Raw genomic sequence first — 16,921 nt, forward strand, 5'->3', positions numbered from 1 at the left:
TCTTTCTTTCTTTCTTTCTTTCTTTCTTTCTTTCTTTCTTTCTTTCTTTCTTTCTTTCTTTCTTTCTTTCGTTCTTTTGCTCGCTCTTTCGCTCTGATTTTCTTTTGCTCTGATTTGCTTTCACTCATTCTTTTTCTTCCGTTCTTTCTTTTTTCGACCTTCTTTTTCTCTTGCTCTTTCTTTCGGTCTGTCTTTCTTTCACTTTTTTCTTTCGCTCTTTCTTTTGCTTTTGCTCTGTTTTTTTTTTTGCTCTGATTTTCTTTCACTTATTCCTTTTCTTTCTCTTTCTTTCGCTCTTTCTTTTTTGATCTTCCTTTTGCTCTCTCATTTTCTTTAACTCTTTCTTTTTCTCTTGCTCTTTCTTTCGCTCTTGCTCTTTCTTTCGCTCTGTCTTTCTTTCGCTCTCTTTCTTTTTTCTTTCTTTCTTTCGCTTGCTCGCTCCTTCTCTCACTCATTATTTCTTTCACTTACCCTTTCTTTCCTTCGCTCGCCCTTTTTTCCGCTCGCTCTTTCTTTTTTCTTTCCTTTGCTCACTCTTTCTTTAGCTCTCTCATTTTCTTTTGCTTTTTCTTCTTTTGCTCATTCTTTCTTTCACTTTCTTTCTCTGTTTTTCTTTCGCTTTCTTTTTCTTTCACTCTATTTCTATAGAATTGTTTTTTCTTTTTCTCTTTCATTCAATCTTTCACTTTTTCTTTCATTATTTCGCTCTATTTCTGTAGATTTGTTTATTTTCGCCCTATCGATTCACTCTAGTTATTTTGCTCTTTTCTCTCTTTCTTTCTTTTGCTCTTTCATTATTTAACTTTCTTTTGCTATTTATTCCACTCTTCTTTTTATTTTGCTCTTTCATTTAATATCACTTTTTGATTTTATTTAGCTATTTCTTTTGCTCTTTTTATTCCGCTCTTCTTTTTCTTTCAGTCTTTTTTCAATCTTTCTTTAGCTTTTTCTTTCACTCTTTGTTTCTTTCACTCTTTTTTTATCTTTCTTTATTTCTTTTGCTCTATTTAATTCACTCTTTATTTATTTCTTTTGGTCTTTTTCTATTTATCTATATTTAACTCTTTTCTCTTCAGCTCTTTCTTTTTCCTTTAACTATTTAATCTGCTCATACGTTCCGTTGCAGTTTCCTTCTCTCTTTATTTTTTGTCTGTTCATTCATTCATACCTTCTTTTGCACCTTCTTTTAGAGTGATAGTAAAATGGAGTGCATAAGAGAATGCTGTCAGACGGTTTAGTCTGCCTCATACACACATACTGTAGACCCTCTCACACACTCATATCAGTGACTTAATGTGTGTATAAAAGTGTAACGTGTCAGTCAAGAGGCTTGAGGTGATCTCGAGGTTGTCATTGATAGTCACTTACAAGAAAACTGTCAGGGAAGTTTTTTTTCACACTAGAGTTTTTGGTGTAGCTCGAAATCATTTTTAGAGACGTATTCTTCGCATTTCTTGTGTTGCCCCTCCTGTTAAAGCTTAATAAATATGTCTAATTCCCCGTAAATATCCCTGATGGAATCTGGAGGACAGGCCAGCGGCACAGCTGCTTTTGGGTGTGGAGACTCAATAGCATCTCTGTTCTTATGGTGTGTGTTTGTGTGTTTTTCAACACTCATGAGTGTAAAAGTGGACTGTACGGAGAAGAGGTTTTCACTTTTAGACCAGGCTTGGCTTGTGTTGACCTGCGGGCACTACTGTTCTCTAACACCTGCTGTACAGAAAGTCTGCTTTACTGCATTACAGAAAACTCATTTATTAGCCGTCCTGTTTGGACTGCCAGTACATTTGTGTGGATTTTGCTCTGGAGCTACCACATCAATTAAATGAATAGTTCACCCAAATATGAAAATTCTGTCAGAAGTTTTTCACTCTCATGCTGTTCCAAACCTGTATGACTGACTTTCTGCCATGGAACATGAAAGGAGAAGTTTGGCAAGAGGCTCTTTTTTAAAACAATGAATGTAAGTGATAAAAAACAGGATAGCTTTGTGTGAGGTATAGGGCCAGATTTACTAAACCGGGCAAATTAGTGTGAGAGCGTAATTCCATAAAAGCATAGATGGGAGTGGAAAGTTCTGCGCGTGATCTACTGATGACACGCAAATTAATGAACACAGACGCAGCGGGATCATTTCCATAATGACCGACTCAATCTACCAAAAGCAGCGCAAATTACTGTCTTGCTTTTTTCGGGGTGGTAAATAATGGCACAAATACCAATATAATGAATAGCGCAAATTTTATAAATAATCTTGCATGATTTATTTAAATATACTCCTCCCATAAATTTTGTGTCTGAAAAGGAAAGTCCTACAAATGCATATGCAATAAGGTCAGCCGCAAAAATAACCCTGTCCAAACCTATTCAACGCACATTTTTCACTGTGTATTTAGAACGTTTTTCACACACAGAAAAACGTTCTATTAATCGACATTAATAATATATATAATAATCGTTAGTATTACAATATTGATTGCATCAACATTACTGATTTTTGTCGTGATATTGCAGCTTCACCCTCTGAGTTCCTGTTTTTTAATTCATGAGCTATTTACATTATGCAGTTGTTGTGTAAATACATGTAGTACCTGTGCAGCATTTAACAGTACATAAATGCCATGTCAGATGCAGCTTCTGTTCCACCTTTGCAGTATAAAGATGGCTTTTGTTGATGTTGAAAAAAAAATGTGATTGATAACAGTTCAGACTCTATAGCATTGTGATTGATTGGTTAAATTGAAGTATTTGACATAAAAACAACAGCACAGATACATTTAATAAGGCAACTATAAAATTTGCCCTGGCAAAGGTTAAAAAATGCCTCTGGAAATCAATTCCAGGGAGCAAATATTGCCCCTTAAAAGTTAATTTCTGACCCTGTATATTGTTATATTGAGGTTTTATGGCCTTATTTCAGTGACTAACCACACATAAACATCATTTCCCCCAAAATACAAACATTTACACACATGCTGCTCACATATTATTGTAGCAGAGTTTGTGCTGAATACAGTGCTATAATTAACAGAAATAAGCACAAATGTCAGAGCATGTCAAAACACTCCCAGGGCCCAGAAAACACCTCAGACCCCAGGTGGTTACATTGTTTATTATGTGCATATTCAAATTTGTTAAAATTACACATGGAATTTTGGAGCAGGGAGAGTTTTTCTATAGAGTAAGTATCGTATTGACTCATTACTTTAAATATAGTGTTTGTGTCCTTTTTTCATTTTTGGAGCTTGACAGCATCTGACAGAACAGCATTGCCTTACATCTCCTCTTAAAGAAAGAAGTTTTGTAACAACACGAGGGGGGAGTAAATGATGCTCATTTTCATTTTGGGTAAACTGTTCATTTAGGTTCCTTTTATATATTTTTCTTTTCGATCTGACTGTTCTTTTTCATTTGTTACAACCTGGTGCTGAAATACTCACCTTTAAATATCATATCCGTATCACACAATGCTTACACTCACACACACTGTGTTCAGTGTTGATTGTTTCAGTCATCTGTCTGATTGGGGTCAAATGTGTGTGTTGATCAGATAGTTTATCACTTGATCTGTATTTTTCTTAACGGTCCATTCTGTACTGGCAGGGTATCAGGTGTGTGTGACCGCAGCATAGTCGTTTTCTGTATCAAAGGCTTGTCTCTTGTCTGAGGCCTCAGGGAGAACAAAACACACTGTTTGAAGTGGGTAGAGAGATCTACAGCTCTATAAAGAGCTCACTCAACACTCACTACTCCCTGTCTGCTGCACATCACATATATGAACATATCCGAGTTTAATTTGGGCATAATATCAACAACAGTCCAGTGAAGATTAAAAAGGGATTAAATGAGCCAATTTCAATGCCATTGCACTTTAACCGATATATGCACACCAGTGACTACACATTAGTTGAATTCATATTAATGAGAGTAGCTAAGCAGCATATAATTAGGTTAATGAAGTACTTAGTGGTAGAATTGTTTACTGTGATTACTATTTCAGTTTTAGCTTAATTCTATTGCAGGAAAAAAACCCATTTTAATCAGTATTTTGTCATTTTTCAATAAAATATGTAAACATTAAGATACATTTATTTAAGCAAAATTAAATAATATCCTATTTGTCAATGTGGTAAGAAAACAATTAAATGATCTCAAAACAAGTATTGCACGATGTTCTTTTAATATGTTTAGATCTTTGTTTTGGAAAACAAATGACTGATTGCTGTGATGCGTCATGCCTAGCACTCTTTAACTGTAGTAAAGGTACTTTAATGCGTGGCCTTTTAGGCTTATTGCTTTAGCGTCTAGCTGTGAGGGTTATGAATCTGAGAGCACTTAAATAACTAATGAATGTTTCGCATCTGTTCCAGCCTGTACTGTCCTGGTCAACTAATTTGTAAGTCATTTCAGAGAAAAGCTTCTGCTAAAGGAATAGGCATAAATGTAAATATGCTATTAATTTAGTCTGTGAGGAATTGTCTTGTTTTCTCTCTTGCATTTTAAATGATTGTGGAATTCATGGATGCTGTTTATTTAGACCAACTGCCTCAAGTTTTATAGCTTTAAAATCTGATTAGATTAATTGTTTGTTTGCTTGTTTTGTAAATACATCAAATAAATGGGAGCCCATTAGTTAACCTGTTGGACCAAACGCTAATGAGAAAATTGTACACCAAGATTCTTTACAGAAGAATCATATTTAATCATTAATATAATATAAAATGTCTTATTCTTATTATGTATTTATTTTAGGATATATTTCTGCAATCCCAAAAAATAATTGATAATATATATATATATATATATATATATATATGATATATATTGACTGTATATATACAGTCTTGTGAAAAAGAAAGGACTCCCTTTTTGAATTCTATGGTTTTACATATCAGGACATAATAAAAAATCATCTGGTCCTTGGCAGTCCTTGGCAACCTCAGATGAACAATAACACATGCCATATTACACCTCATGGTTGATTTAACAAAAACCAGTCCAAAGTGGAGAAGCCATGTGTGACAAACACATGTGTGACACCCTACCTGCTTCCATAGCTTTTAAGAGGGTAAGTAGCAGTCAGGCACTGCTAAACAAATGCCATTGATTTATTGATCATCAGCAAGTGTGACCGACTCTTTAAAAGCAGAAGTTGTGTCAGTCTGCTGGTCTGGAGCATGCAGGTGTGTGTTAACACAATGCCAAGGAGGAAAGACATCATAGATGATCTTAGAGAAGCAAGTGTGGCTGCCCATCAATCTAGGAAGGGTTACAAGGCCAAAAAGAAAAGAATCAGTGTTGCACTGGCTAATGAACAATACTTCTACAGCCTTTATTAATATTAGTTAATATAATAATAATAATCATTTATTTTATATTGACTCTTATATTGCTATTTTCATTATTTTTTTATGTTATTAATGCATTTGTTGTTTAAATTGTGTATTTGTGTTTTTATATGAATCTTTATAACTCAGCATCTAATCTCTTCTCCTCTCCTCTCACTGCATCTCATCTCTTCTCACTGCATCGCATCTCTTCTCCTCTCCTCTCTTCTCTTCTCACTGCATCGCATCTCTTCTCCTCTCCTCTCTTCTCTTCTCACTGCATCGCATCTCTTCTCCTCTCTTCTCTTCTCACTGCATCGCATCTCTTCTCCTCTCTTCTCTTCTCACTGCATCGCATCTCTTCTCACTGCATCGCATCTCTTCTCCTCTCCTCTCTTCTCTTCTCACTGCATCGCATCTCTTCTCCTCTCTTCTCTTCTCACTGCATCGCATCTCTTCTCACTGCATCGCATCTCTTCTCCTCTCCTCTCTTCTCTTCTCACTGCATCGCATCTCTTCTCCTCTCTTCTCTTCTCACTGCATCGCATCTCTTCTCACTGCATCGCATCTCTTCTCCTCTCCTCTCTTCTCTTCTCACTGCATCGCTTCTCTTCTCCTCTCTTCTCCTCTCACTGCATCTCATCTTTTTTTAATGTATGTCTTCTCTTCTCTCCTTTCACTGCATCTCCTCTCCTCTCACTGCATATAATCTCTTCTCCTTTCACTGCATCTCTTCTCTTCTCTTCTCCTCTCCTCGCACTGCATCTCATGTCTTCCCTTCTCCTTTCACTGCATCTCATCTGTTCTCCTCTCTTCTCACTGCACCTCATCTCTTCTCCTCACTGCATCTCATCTCTTATTCTCTCACTGCATCTCATTTCTTCTCACTGCATCTAATCTTTTCTTAATACATGTCTTCTCTTCTCTCTTCTCACTGCATCTCGTCTCTTATTCTCTCACTGCACCTCATCTCTTATTCTCTCACTGCACCTCATCTCTTCTCCTCTCTTCTCACTGCATCTCTTCTCTTATTCTCTCACTGCACCTCATCTCTTCTCCTCTCACTGCGTCTCATCTCTTCTCACTGCATGTCCTCTCTTCTCCTCTCACTGCGTCTCATCTCTTATTATCTAACTGCATCTCATGTCCTCTCACTGCATCTCTTCTCTTCTCTCGTTTCTCCTCTGCACTAATCTCTCCTCTAGTCTCATTTTGTCTGGTTCTTTTTCATTCCATAAAGCTTTATTCTCTGTGGTTCTTAGATGATAATCTGATGTTCAGCTCTCACAGGCCTCTGATGGCCCAATGGCCTCTCCTGACAGTGTTCTATCATGTTCTTTTACTGTCTGATGGACAATATTTCACAAAGCTGCATGTGAAATCATGACTCCCTAATGACTCCATCCAAGCAGCACATAGTTTGCATCCGCGGAAAATGTGAGTGTGTTTGCCAGGCGCTCTTATGTCTGTGAAATCTCTTTTCCTTCAGGAGTGGATGTCACTAACATGAGAGCTGGAGACGTGACAGAGAGAAAAGAGAGGGCATTCTGTGGCTTTCATACTCACTGCTGTTTGTCACTCCTCTTTCTTTCTTGCTTTTTCTCTTGCTCGCTTTTTTTCGCTTACTCGCTCACTCTTTCACTTGCTCTTTATTTTGCTCTCTTTTCCGTCTCTCTTTCTTTCTTTCTTTCTTTTGCTCTTCCTTTCTTTCGCTCACTCGCTCTTGCTTTCGCTTGCTTGCTCTAACTCTTTCTTTTGCTCATTCTTGCTTGCTTGCTTGCTTTTTCATTTTCTTACTTTCTTTCTTTCTTTCTTTCTTTCTTTCTTTCTTTCTTTCTTTCTTTCTTTCTTTCTTTCTTTCTTTCTTTCTTTCTTGCTTCCTTGCTTGCTTTCACTTTCTTTCTTTCTTTCTTTCTTTCTTTCTTTCTTTCTTTCTTTCTTTCTTTCTTTCTTTCTTTCTTTCTTTCTTTCTTTCTTTCTTGCTTTCACTTGCTTGCTTTCTTTCTTTCTTATTTTCTTTGTTTCTTTCTTTCTTTCTTTCTTTCTTTCTTGCTTCCTTGCTTGCTTTCACTTTCTTTCTTTCTTTCTTTCTTTCTTTCTTGCTTGCTTTCACTTGCTTGCTTTCTTTCTTTCTTATTTTCTTTCTTTCTTTTTCTTTCTTTCTTTCTTTCTTTCTTTCTTTCTTTCTTTCTTTCTTTCTTTCTTTCTTTCTTTCTTTCTTTCTTTCTTTCTTTCTTTCTTTCTTTCTTTCTTTCGTTCGTTCGTTCGTTCGTTCGTTCGTTCGTTCGTTCGTTCGTTCGTTCGTTCGTTCGTTCGTTCCCAAGGCTGCATTTCTTTATTACTTGTCTGTTTCTCTATGTAAAGTTTGTCTGTCTGTCTCTCCATTATTATGTCTGTCTCTTTCTCTTTCCATCTCTCTGTCCACAGTCTCTTGTACTGGTCCTCATGAGGTGATGGAGTCTGGCTGTGTGAGAGTGAGACCATCAACTACACACACCAGTGTGTGTGTGTGTTCATGAGAGCGAAGAGCTCAATCTAAGCAGCAAAAACCCTCTTCAGGGAGTCGTGAGAAAGAAAGCTTGGCCTCACACATGCACACACTGCTGCTCTGTTGCCCTTTAATGTCTTAAGAATGTCTTCTTGCATGTTTGTCAGCTCTCTAGTGAGCTATTGTCCTGCTCTCACACAGATTTATAAACCCGATCACTTTCTTTCTCTCTCTCTCTCTCTCTCTCTCTCTCTCTCTCTCTCTCTCTCTCTCTCTCTCTCTCTCTCTCTCTCTCTCTCTCTCTCTCTCTCTCTCTCTCTCTCTCTCTCTCTCTCTCTCTCTCTCTCTCTCTCTCTCTCTCTCTCTCTCTCTCCTTCTGTCTGTCTCTCTTCCTTTTTCACTCCCTCTCTCTCATTCCCTCACTGGATGCCAGGGTGTGGTAAATATGTAATATTTTACCCTCATTTTGGTCATTAACTCCTGGAATGTGTTTTCTTGAACCCTGCTGGGGTTTGTTCAACAAACCAGCATGAACTATTAGCCACTTACACACACACACACACACCTCGACTTGCTCTTACAAGAGGATTGGTCACTCTGGAAACCTGGGCTTTGCGGTGAATAGAAAGTTTAGTGCATATGGGAAGGAATTTAATCTTGTACATTCCACTGCAACTGTGTGTGTGTGTGTGTGTGAGAGAGAGAGAGAGCTTCTGAGGTCTTTTAAGGTTTCTGGTTAGAGTGGTTTATTGTATATTTTTAGGAGTTAGTGCTTTGAAAACATTTACAAAGTACCTGATTTGTTATTGGATGATTCCACAGTGGAAAAGAGAGACCTTATTTCCATCCTCATGCATCCAGTCTCGGAACCATTCTGAACTTACAGATTACTTATTTTAGCACATGAAATATTATCATTTAAAAGCTGGACAAGCAAGATGTTTTTACATCGGCTTTGTTCAGACAGGCAGCAAGAATCAGATTTTTTTTTCTGATATTGTAGTCTGAACAGCAGAAAAAACAACAACATGAGATTTGATACAAACCACATCTGCATGTGGTTTGAAATCCGATTAAAATCAGATTTGGAAAGTCTGAACAGTCGGATCAGATTTCGTGTTTTTTTCATCGTCCAGCGTCAAGCTTTTTTTCCCTTTTTTTCTTTCCCTGTCCACTGCCCACATTAAAAAGTAAAATACTGTGTGAATTGCCATACGTTAGGTTGAAGGTATGAAGCTGAATTCATATCACCCATGAGTAGCCTACCGCTGCTCTTTTTGGAGAACATGCCCTAACTTCTAGGCTATATCTCCGACATCTTATTGTTTAATGTAAACCTTTCTTTAGAGGTATTTTTAATCAATCAAAAATGCAGTGTAAAACATGGAAGAAAAATTATCGTTTTTCTCATTATTTCGAAATATCTAAACATCTACCGCAAGATAAATTTACATGAGAAGCTAAATTTTCTATGAAATACATTTATACTTTTATTCAGTAAGGATGCATTAAATTGATCAAAAGTGACAGTAACGACTTTTACATTGTTACAAAAGATGTCTATTTGAAATAAATGCTGTTCTTTTTAACTTTCAGCTCATAAAAAATCCTGAAAAAAAATTAAGGCTCCCACAAAAATATTAAGCAGCACAACCGTTTCAAAAATTGATAATAATAAGAAATGTTTTTAGAGCAGCAAATAAGCATATTTCTGAAGGATAATGTAAAGGATAATAAATGAAAACCTTTGCGTTCCCCCTATAGAAACTTTGCGTTCACTCACACAAAGAGCTCAAAAGGTTTTGCAAGCGGACGCAAATTCTCTCGGGAGAACGCAAACATTTTGCGAGCGAAGGCAAAGTTTCTTGGGGGAACGCAAAACAGTTGCGGGGAAACTCAAAAGCATTTAGTATAAGACTTAATAGTTTTCCTCCCATCTCAGTTTTTTGTCCTTTTAGGGGCTCCGTTAAAAAACCCCAACCCTTGACCTTTGAAGGGTAGTGCACTATATATTTTGAATACGTTTTGATTTCGTGATTTAAGCATAACGATTTTTAGTTTTAGGCGTAAATAAAATTAATTTAAAGATGCTTAGATCTTTTCATTAGACAACACTCATACGTTTTAAGAAAATAATTCTTTGCAGTGTTTTATGTAGATGTTTATGTAGATGTTCACATGCTTGTATCAATAGTGACTTTTGCAGGAATGTTCCCGTTGCAATATTTAACCTGGAGGCTGTCCGATCTCACTTTGGAAACGTCTTGGAGCAGATGGCAGGGCTAGCTGTGATTGTTGCTCTCTTAGGATGTGAAATCTGGCTCTCATCGTTTGCGAACAGGAAGAGAGGGACACACACAGGCGATGATTTTAGTTTCACATTGAACTCCCATTATGATATCTGCTGTATTGAGTATACAGACAGTGAGATGTGACTTTCTCAGTTTGCACAGCTCTGTACTCAACAGGGTGGCCATACTCAAATAGGGCAGTAAATCTAAGAGCACCTAAGTTGGTTGATCTTTAGTTCTGTAATAATTTAGATCTCCTACTCTATAACCAGCACAATTTCAATTAACTTTGTTGGCCGAAACTGTTATCTAAATTCCAAATGTTCCCTAGGAATCAACTCCATCACCTTGATCTTGAATATTCCAGGTTCAGAAAGTTAAGTGTTGATTGCCATAAAAAAAAAAAATCATTTTGACTCGTCTTTCAATTTCTGAAAACAAAGTTGGAATATTTTTAATTAATCTCAATCTAACGTGTCAACCTTGGCAGTTATAGCTTCAATAATGTGTCGCTTCGTCATTCACATAATTATAAGTAAATAGAGGCCAAGATAACTTGGCCTTCAGCCAGATAATAAGCTGTTACCATGGTCACTGCAGTCTTTCATTCTTTAATTAATTCTTTACACTGTGTCTAATTAGAGAGCTTTAGCGGGAACTGAGTCCAGAGCGGTTTCTATTTAATGCATTTTAGAGACTGTCCGTATTGGTTGAGATCTCCACAGGTTTGCTGACTCAGTCACGACACTGCCAGCCAGTCCATTACCGCACGCATATGTAATTCAATTATTAATTTGGCTACTTTGCATGATTGCAAGGTTAATTGGTCTATAAGGGCTTTGATAAAAAAATACTCATTTCTGAGACTTGTTTATAAGCAGTGGTTGACTTTTATTGGACCCAATGGAGTACAGAAAGTGCAAACGAGGAAATATGTTTATATAAGCTTGATTAGTTATTCATTTTGAACATTTTTACATGTTTGATTCCTGTAAAATTCCATTTATGTGGTTTATACTGTGTCAGAGTAACATTTTAAAGGTAACTTCTATTCAGGCTGTAAGTTTTCTTGCCCAAAACAGACTTGATTTTAGTTTTGAATGACAATTTTCTACCCTCTTTTGTCTTTATAACGTCTCTATGTAAATGACCTCTGTTATGATTGGCAAGCACATACTTGTTCATGTTATTTGAAGAGTAATATGGGCGGTCATATGGTTGCTTATAGCTTAGTTCTGAATGATTGAATCAAGCAAACTTGAGTAGAAAAGGCAAAGTTTTGCTTTTTACATGAATATAGGTGTAAATAAAGTTGAATTAGATAGAATTGAGTACTTTGCATCTCTGAATAGTTTGTTTATTATTAAAACATTGAATTACATACCTTTTCATATTTACTAGGAACCCTGTATCTGCATTTCTACAGCAAATACGGTAGTGTTATATCAGGGGTGATTTATAATGATTTCAATTAAAATATCATTGTGCACTTTAAATTTGTTCTGTGCCTACTAAGAATCAATTCTTAGTTGTTTGAGAAACAGCATTTTCTTTGGTAATTAGCCATGGGTTAGTCTGATAAATAGTTGTTGTTTTTTTTGTATTTTTTTGTATTGAGAATAGCTAACTTAAGATTTGTTTGGGGACTTTCTGTTCAGGATTCTCTAAAAGAAAAAGAAGCACGACATGCATCTTCTGTGAACAGCCACTCATTCTTCACTTTTTGGTTAACAAAAGTTGTTCTGTCACTCAGCTAGGAAACACTGTGTTATTGCCTATAGTTCTGTGTCGCACACTTCTTGATTGTGTGAAATCATAATTAGTTCCCCTAAAATCGGGTAGGCTGGAAAACAGTGTATTAGAGTATGTCTACATCCAACTCTATCATTTCCATAGAGCAGAGAAAATCCTGTTTTCCATGATATGTTTCCATTATATATTTCATTATGCTAGGGGTGAGGAGGTGTGTGTCTGTACCGAGCTGAGCGAGTGTGTGTTTGTCTATTGATAGTGCGGCAGGGCATGTTCTCAATGCAGGAGTACTATGTACCTACCAATAAAATAGATTAGCAGACAGGAATAGGTTTGGCATCAGGATGCTGAAAAGCATTTGCCATCATGACCGGGAGTTTCAGAGAAACCATTGTGAGAAGGATTTTACCTGCTGGTTGTACGCTCAGTCTCTAGATTGGTGGTTCTCAACTGGTGGGTCATGACCCACAAAAGGGTCACATGGCTTTTCTAATAATGGCACGGACAGCAGTGGAAAAAAAATGGTTGGTAAATGCAAATGACTCCCAGTAACCATATAATCATACTTGGTGAGTATAAAATAACAAACTTATAGATAAAAAAAAAAATAAAAAAAAAATCCTGTATATTTTGTTGTTGATTTCAAAGGTTGTACACATATAACTGTGTCTCATATAACATTCTTGGTAACACTTTAGTTTAGGGTCCAATTCTCACTATTAACTAGTTGCTTATTAGCACACACATTACTAGGATATTGTCTGTTTACAAGTACTTATAAAGCACATATTAATGCCTTATTCTGCATGACCATACTCTACATCCCTAATCCTACCCAATACATAAATGTAACAACTACCTTACTATTAATAAGCAGTAATTAGGAGTTTATGGCAAAAGCCGTAGTTAATAGTTCGTTAATAGTGAGAATTGGACCCTAATCTAAAGTGTAACCAAATTATTTCCTATAGCCTATGTCATATTAATAATTTTGCATATTATTACATCAGCGCTTCAATATGAGGTAATTAATTAAAAAAAAAACAGAAACGGTTTGATGTGTGCATGTTGGCGCATTTGCAGTGTTTGAAACTTTCTCCAGAGCACCATTTGAGGTTACGCATCATCTTCTGTGTTTGCGTCAATCTGCACATGACTGAAAGGCATCCATGTGCTTTGTCAGGACAAAGTTAGAAATCCCAGCAGTAAGGGTTGAGCCATGTGTGTGGAGCCGTTGTCATTTCTGTCCATTAATATCATCTATATATTTATCTGTCTGTCTAACTCCTGGCCAACCTGCTATATTTATCTATAGCTTCACGTCTCTAGCTGACTCGTAAGCCCTGGGCAGGGGGTGAAAGGTCGCTGTGAGCGTGTGCAGCCTGCCCACTTCTGATAATGCTGACTCAAAAGTTAAAGGGTCATGTGAGTTTGACCTTTACATTGACATTTATTTCCCCATTGGGCAATTCTGTGCAAAGTGACTTTCATTGAATTTTATATAGCATGTATGTTGTGACATTTAGTCCTCAGCAGGTAGTGTAAGATTAAAATCAAATGCTTTACTTTACTATAGTCAGAATCTTATACTGAACGAGAAGGAAAATCTAAAGTGAAATGTCAGTGGAAAGATTAATATGGCAGTGAAATGGATTTGACTGGATGTAGGCCTATAGTGGGGTCCAAAAGTCTGAGACCACTTGCGAAATTGCCTCTATGATGTATTTTTGAATATATAATTCGAATGAAAAGTTGAGTGAAAAATTGTTTATTTCCAGGTTGAAATGACAAATCCCAGACTTTTGGACTCCACTGTATGTACAGTTTGTGTGTGTAGGTTAAATATATCTTTGCTTGTGCTATAGTAAACCAGTTTCACCCGTCCCATGGAGCATCTCTGGCCCTAAACCAGTGCTTGAGGTGTCCAGGGCTTGATTTAGAAATGCCAAACACCCTGTGTTCGCAGATGTGCCTGGGCCAGACCTGTCGGTTAACCTAGCTATATTTTTAACATCGTTTTTAAGTGGTTAACCTAGCTTATACACTAGCTTTGCTGTCGAGTTAGTACTACCAGCGGTTTCGTAGAGAATTAAGAAGTGAAGCAACAATTCAAAGCAATATCCATTTAATTGAGCTCAACATATTTCAATTTCTGTCATCAAAACTGCACTTGGGACAGAAAGTACCATAGCATTACCATGTTTGTTTTGGGCATCTACTCGCAAAACCTGTTTGTTCCCACACGTTATTGTAATTTGTTCAGAATTGGATGCATCGGACCTTGTTCTTTATGTAATGCACATATTTTTTTATACTGATAAATACTGATGTGGTATGTTTTTCTTTTTCCTTGTAGGAGATCCAAGAGGTCATGCCAGGTGTGGGGCACAGGGAATCCTGGGACGACACGGCCAGTGGGGAGAGCAGTGGCGAATGTGATGATGAGGACGGTTGTGAAGGTTCCGGAGAGTCTGTGACATCTCCCCGTGAGTTAACAACAAAAGCTCACCTTCATCAGGGCTTCCATGGCTGGTTTGTGCTAGTTCAGTGCTGGTCTATCTGGCAAGGTCTTTCTCGTGAAGCTGTTTGTCTGTTAGGCGCATAGTTAATCATTCTGGTTGGGAGAAAAGGATAACAAATGGGCCTACTGTTAGCTATCCCAGTTTTAGAATGAATGCTGGCACTATGTTTTCTTAATTTTGTCTAAGGACATTAAGGGAGTAACATTTATTTTGTCACTGAATATCTTTGATAAATACCATGCAAACATTGGTAATAATAATAATAATAAAGCAGAGGAATTCAGAGTACGAACATAAATTTATTCATATTCCCAGCCCCTAAACACAATGGGAAAATAAACTTGAAATGATTCCAAATATAAATAGTCAAACAAAAATAAAGAAAAATACAATGAAATTGACCAAATAAAATGAAGAGCATGAGTGTTGCCCAAATCAAAAAAACTAAATAAAACAAAACACCTCTAACTATTACCATGAAATCTAACCTAGCTAAATCAAAGAAAAATCAAAAAGAAATATCTTTGGCGTGCTAACGCACACCTTATCTTACCTTCGCTAACTAACAAACAAAAATTACAACTCAAGGCAACACTCCCTAAACTAATGGACTAATACATAACAAACACTACGTGTGGCATGATGTATGTCACGTGACCTCTTCGAGAATGAGCACGCGAACACACGCTCAAAACCGATCAGTAAACTGACCACAAAAGTTAAAGAACAAAATAAAGAAACAAATTGACCGCAAATGAGGGACACAGGTCCAACGTGGGCTACATAAAAACTCTACGAGGCGCGCGCGCACATACAGCCACAGCCCAACCAAAAGCCCCTCGTTGAAGACAGCTGGCGTCGCCTTTTATAGCCAGCTTCCGGCGGAGCGTCATGGACACGAACGAATCCCAGATGACTGACAAGTTCTGCAGCCAATCAGAATCTGAAAACAAGACACAGATCATGAATACTCAAACATAATCTTAACAAGCATCAAATAAGCATATTTGAAGGATTTCTGAAGAATCATGTGACACTGAAGACTGGAGTAATGATGCTGAAAATTCAGCTTTGCATCACAGGAATAAATTACATTTTAAAATAATTATTTTAAATTGTAATTCTATTTCACAATATAACTGGTTTCCTGTTTTTTGATCAAATAAATGAAGCCTTGGTGAGCATAAGAGACTTTCAAAAACATAAAAAAAACCGACCCCAAACTTTTCACCGGTTTTGTACATCTGGAACAATGCAATCTGCAATCCTGCAGCAGCCGAGCAACTGCTATTGAGATGAATGGGAATGGGAATGGTTATGGAGCTCCTTGTTACCTATTTATATCCAGCATGTGTTAAGATTAGTAATGTTAGTGTTAGTAGTTGCATGGAAAAGAATTTTAGGTCCAAAACAAATGCTAAAAGGAGCCTTCTAGACCTCACAAACAGTCACATTATGTCATCCGTATACTCAGGTGTTGAAATGACCACAGAGACCACCCAGGGGTACAGAGAGATTGTATGACCTTCTCTGACTGTCTCAAATGCAGGTGCTGAGGTGGTACCTACCATTCCATCATCGGTAAAATGGCCTCTCTTTTCTGCTCAGAGCCATAACACATGACCCACGGCTCTTTTTCCCGGTGTTCAGCGTAGACCTCGTCTCTGTAGCATTTCTCAACCACTTTGAAACCCAATCTTCACTCGTCACTAAAATCACCCCGCTGGGCCCTCCAGCAGCCATCTTTCTCTCCCGCACCAATTTCCCCTAATCTGCGGTTAGCGCTTCAGGGTGCCACACATCAAAAAAACAGGGTACAGGAAGAGGAGAGGATGTCCCTTTATCAGCAGCTGAAAAACATTCCAGGGTAGAAAGAGACAAGGTCAATGAGAGCAAAAGTGTTTAGGAGGGGAGACGAGATATGAAGAATGCTGCTCATCCATCATTCTGCATTTCTCCAAAGGCCACAGGTCTGACTTTAAAATGTCTGACGCCTGTAGCATTGATCACATCTCTCAGACAGTAAGACCAGCTGTTATGGCAGTGCACTTAAAAGATTTGAAACTCAAACACATACTGGCCACGTTCACACAGCAGCACAATACGGTTGTTAGCTCTGTATTTGAGTCCTTAAAGGAATAGTTCACCTACAAAATGAAAATTCTGTCATCATTTACTCACCTTCAAGTTGTTTCAAACCTGTATGAATTTCTTTCTTCTGCTGAACACAAAGGAAGATATTTTGAAGAATGTCGGTAACCACAAAAAGTTGATGTACCCCATTAAAAGTCAATGGGGTACATCAACTGTTTGGTTACCGACATTCATCAAAATATCTTCTTTTGTGTTCAGTTGAAGAAAGAAATGCATTCAGGTTTGATGGTACAGTAAATAAATGATGACAGAATTTTAATTTATAAGTGAACTATTCCTTTAATACGGTTACATTCACACACAATTCAATTATTTACGGGAGTGACAACCGCAGTCTATTACCAAACTCACACCCGTACATTTTCAGGACTTACAACTGCATTCTCA

At 37.3% G+C, this 16,921-nt stretch overlaps 1 protein-coding gene across 2 annotated transcripts in view; it reads left to right on the plus strand.

Annotated features, from left to right (window-relative positions):
- The window catches only part of gpc5c (glypican 5c), a 145,592-nt gene that overhangs the window by 93,336 nt on the left and 35,335 nt on the right, over positions 1 to 16,921 (plus strand). For both annotated transcript variants that reach the window (XM_056260411.1, XM_056260418.1), the window contains one exon: positions 14,215 to 14,344. In XM_056260411.1, coding sequence (XP_056116386.1) covers positions 14,215 to 14,344 — 130 coding nt within the window. The remainder of the gene's footprint in view (positions 1 to 14,214; positions 14,345 to 16,921) is intronic.

The sequence above is a fragment of the Rhinichthys klamathensis genome, unplaced genomic scaffold, assembly GCF_029890125.1.
Source record: "Rhinichthys klamathensis goyatoka isolate OS25496 unplaced genomic scaffold, OSU_Roscu_1.1 h1tg000008l_1, whole genome shotgun sequence".
In the NCBI taxonomy this organism is placed as follows: Eukaryota; Metazoa; Chordata; class Actinopteri; order Cypriniformes; family Leuciscidae; genus Rhinichthys; species Rhinichthys klamathensis.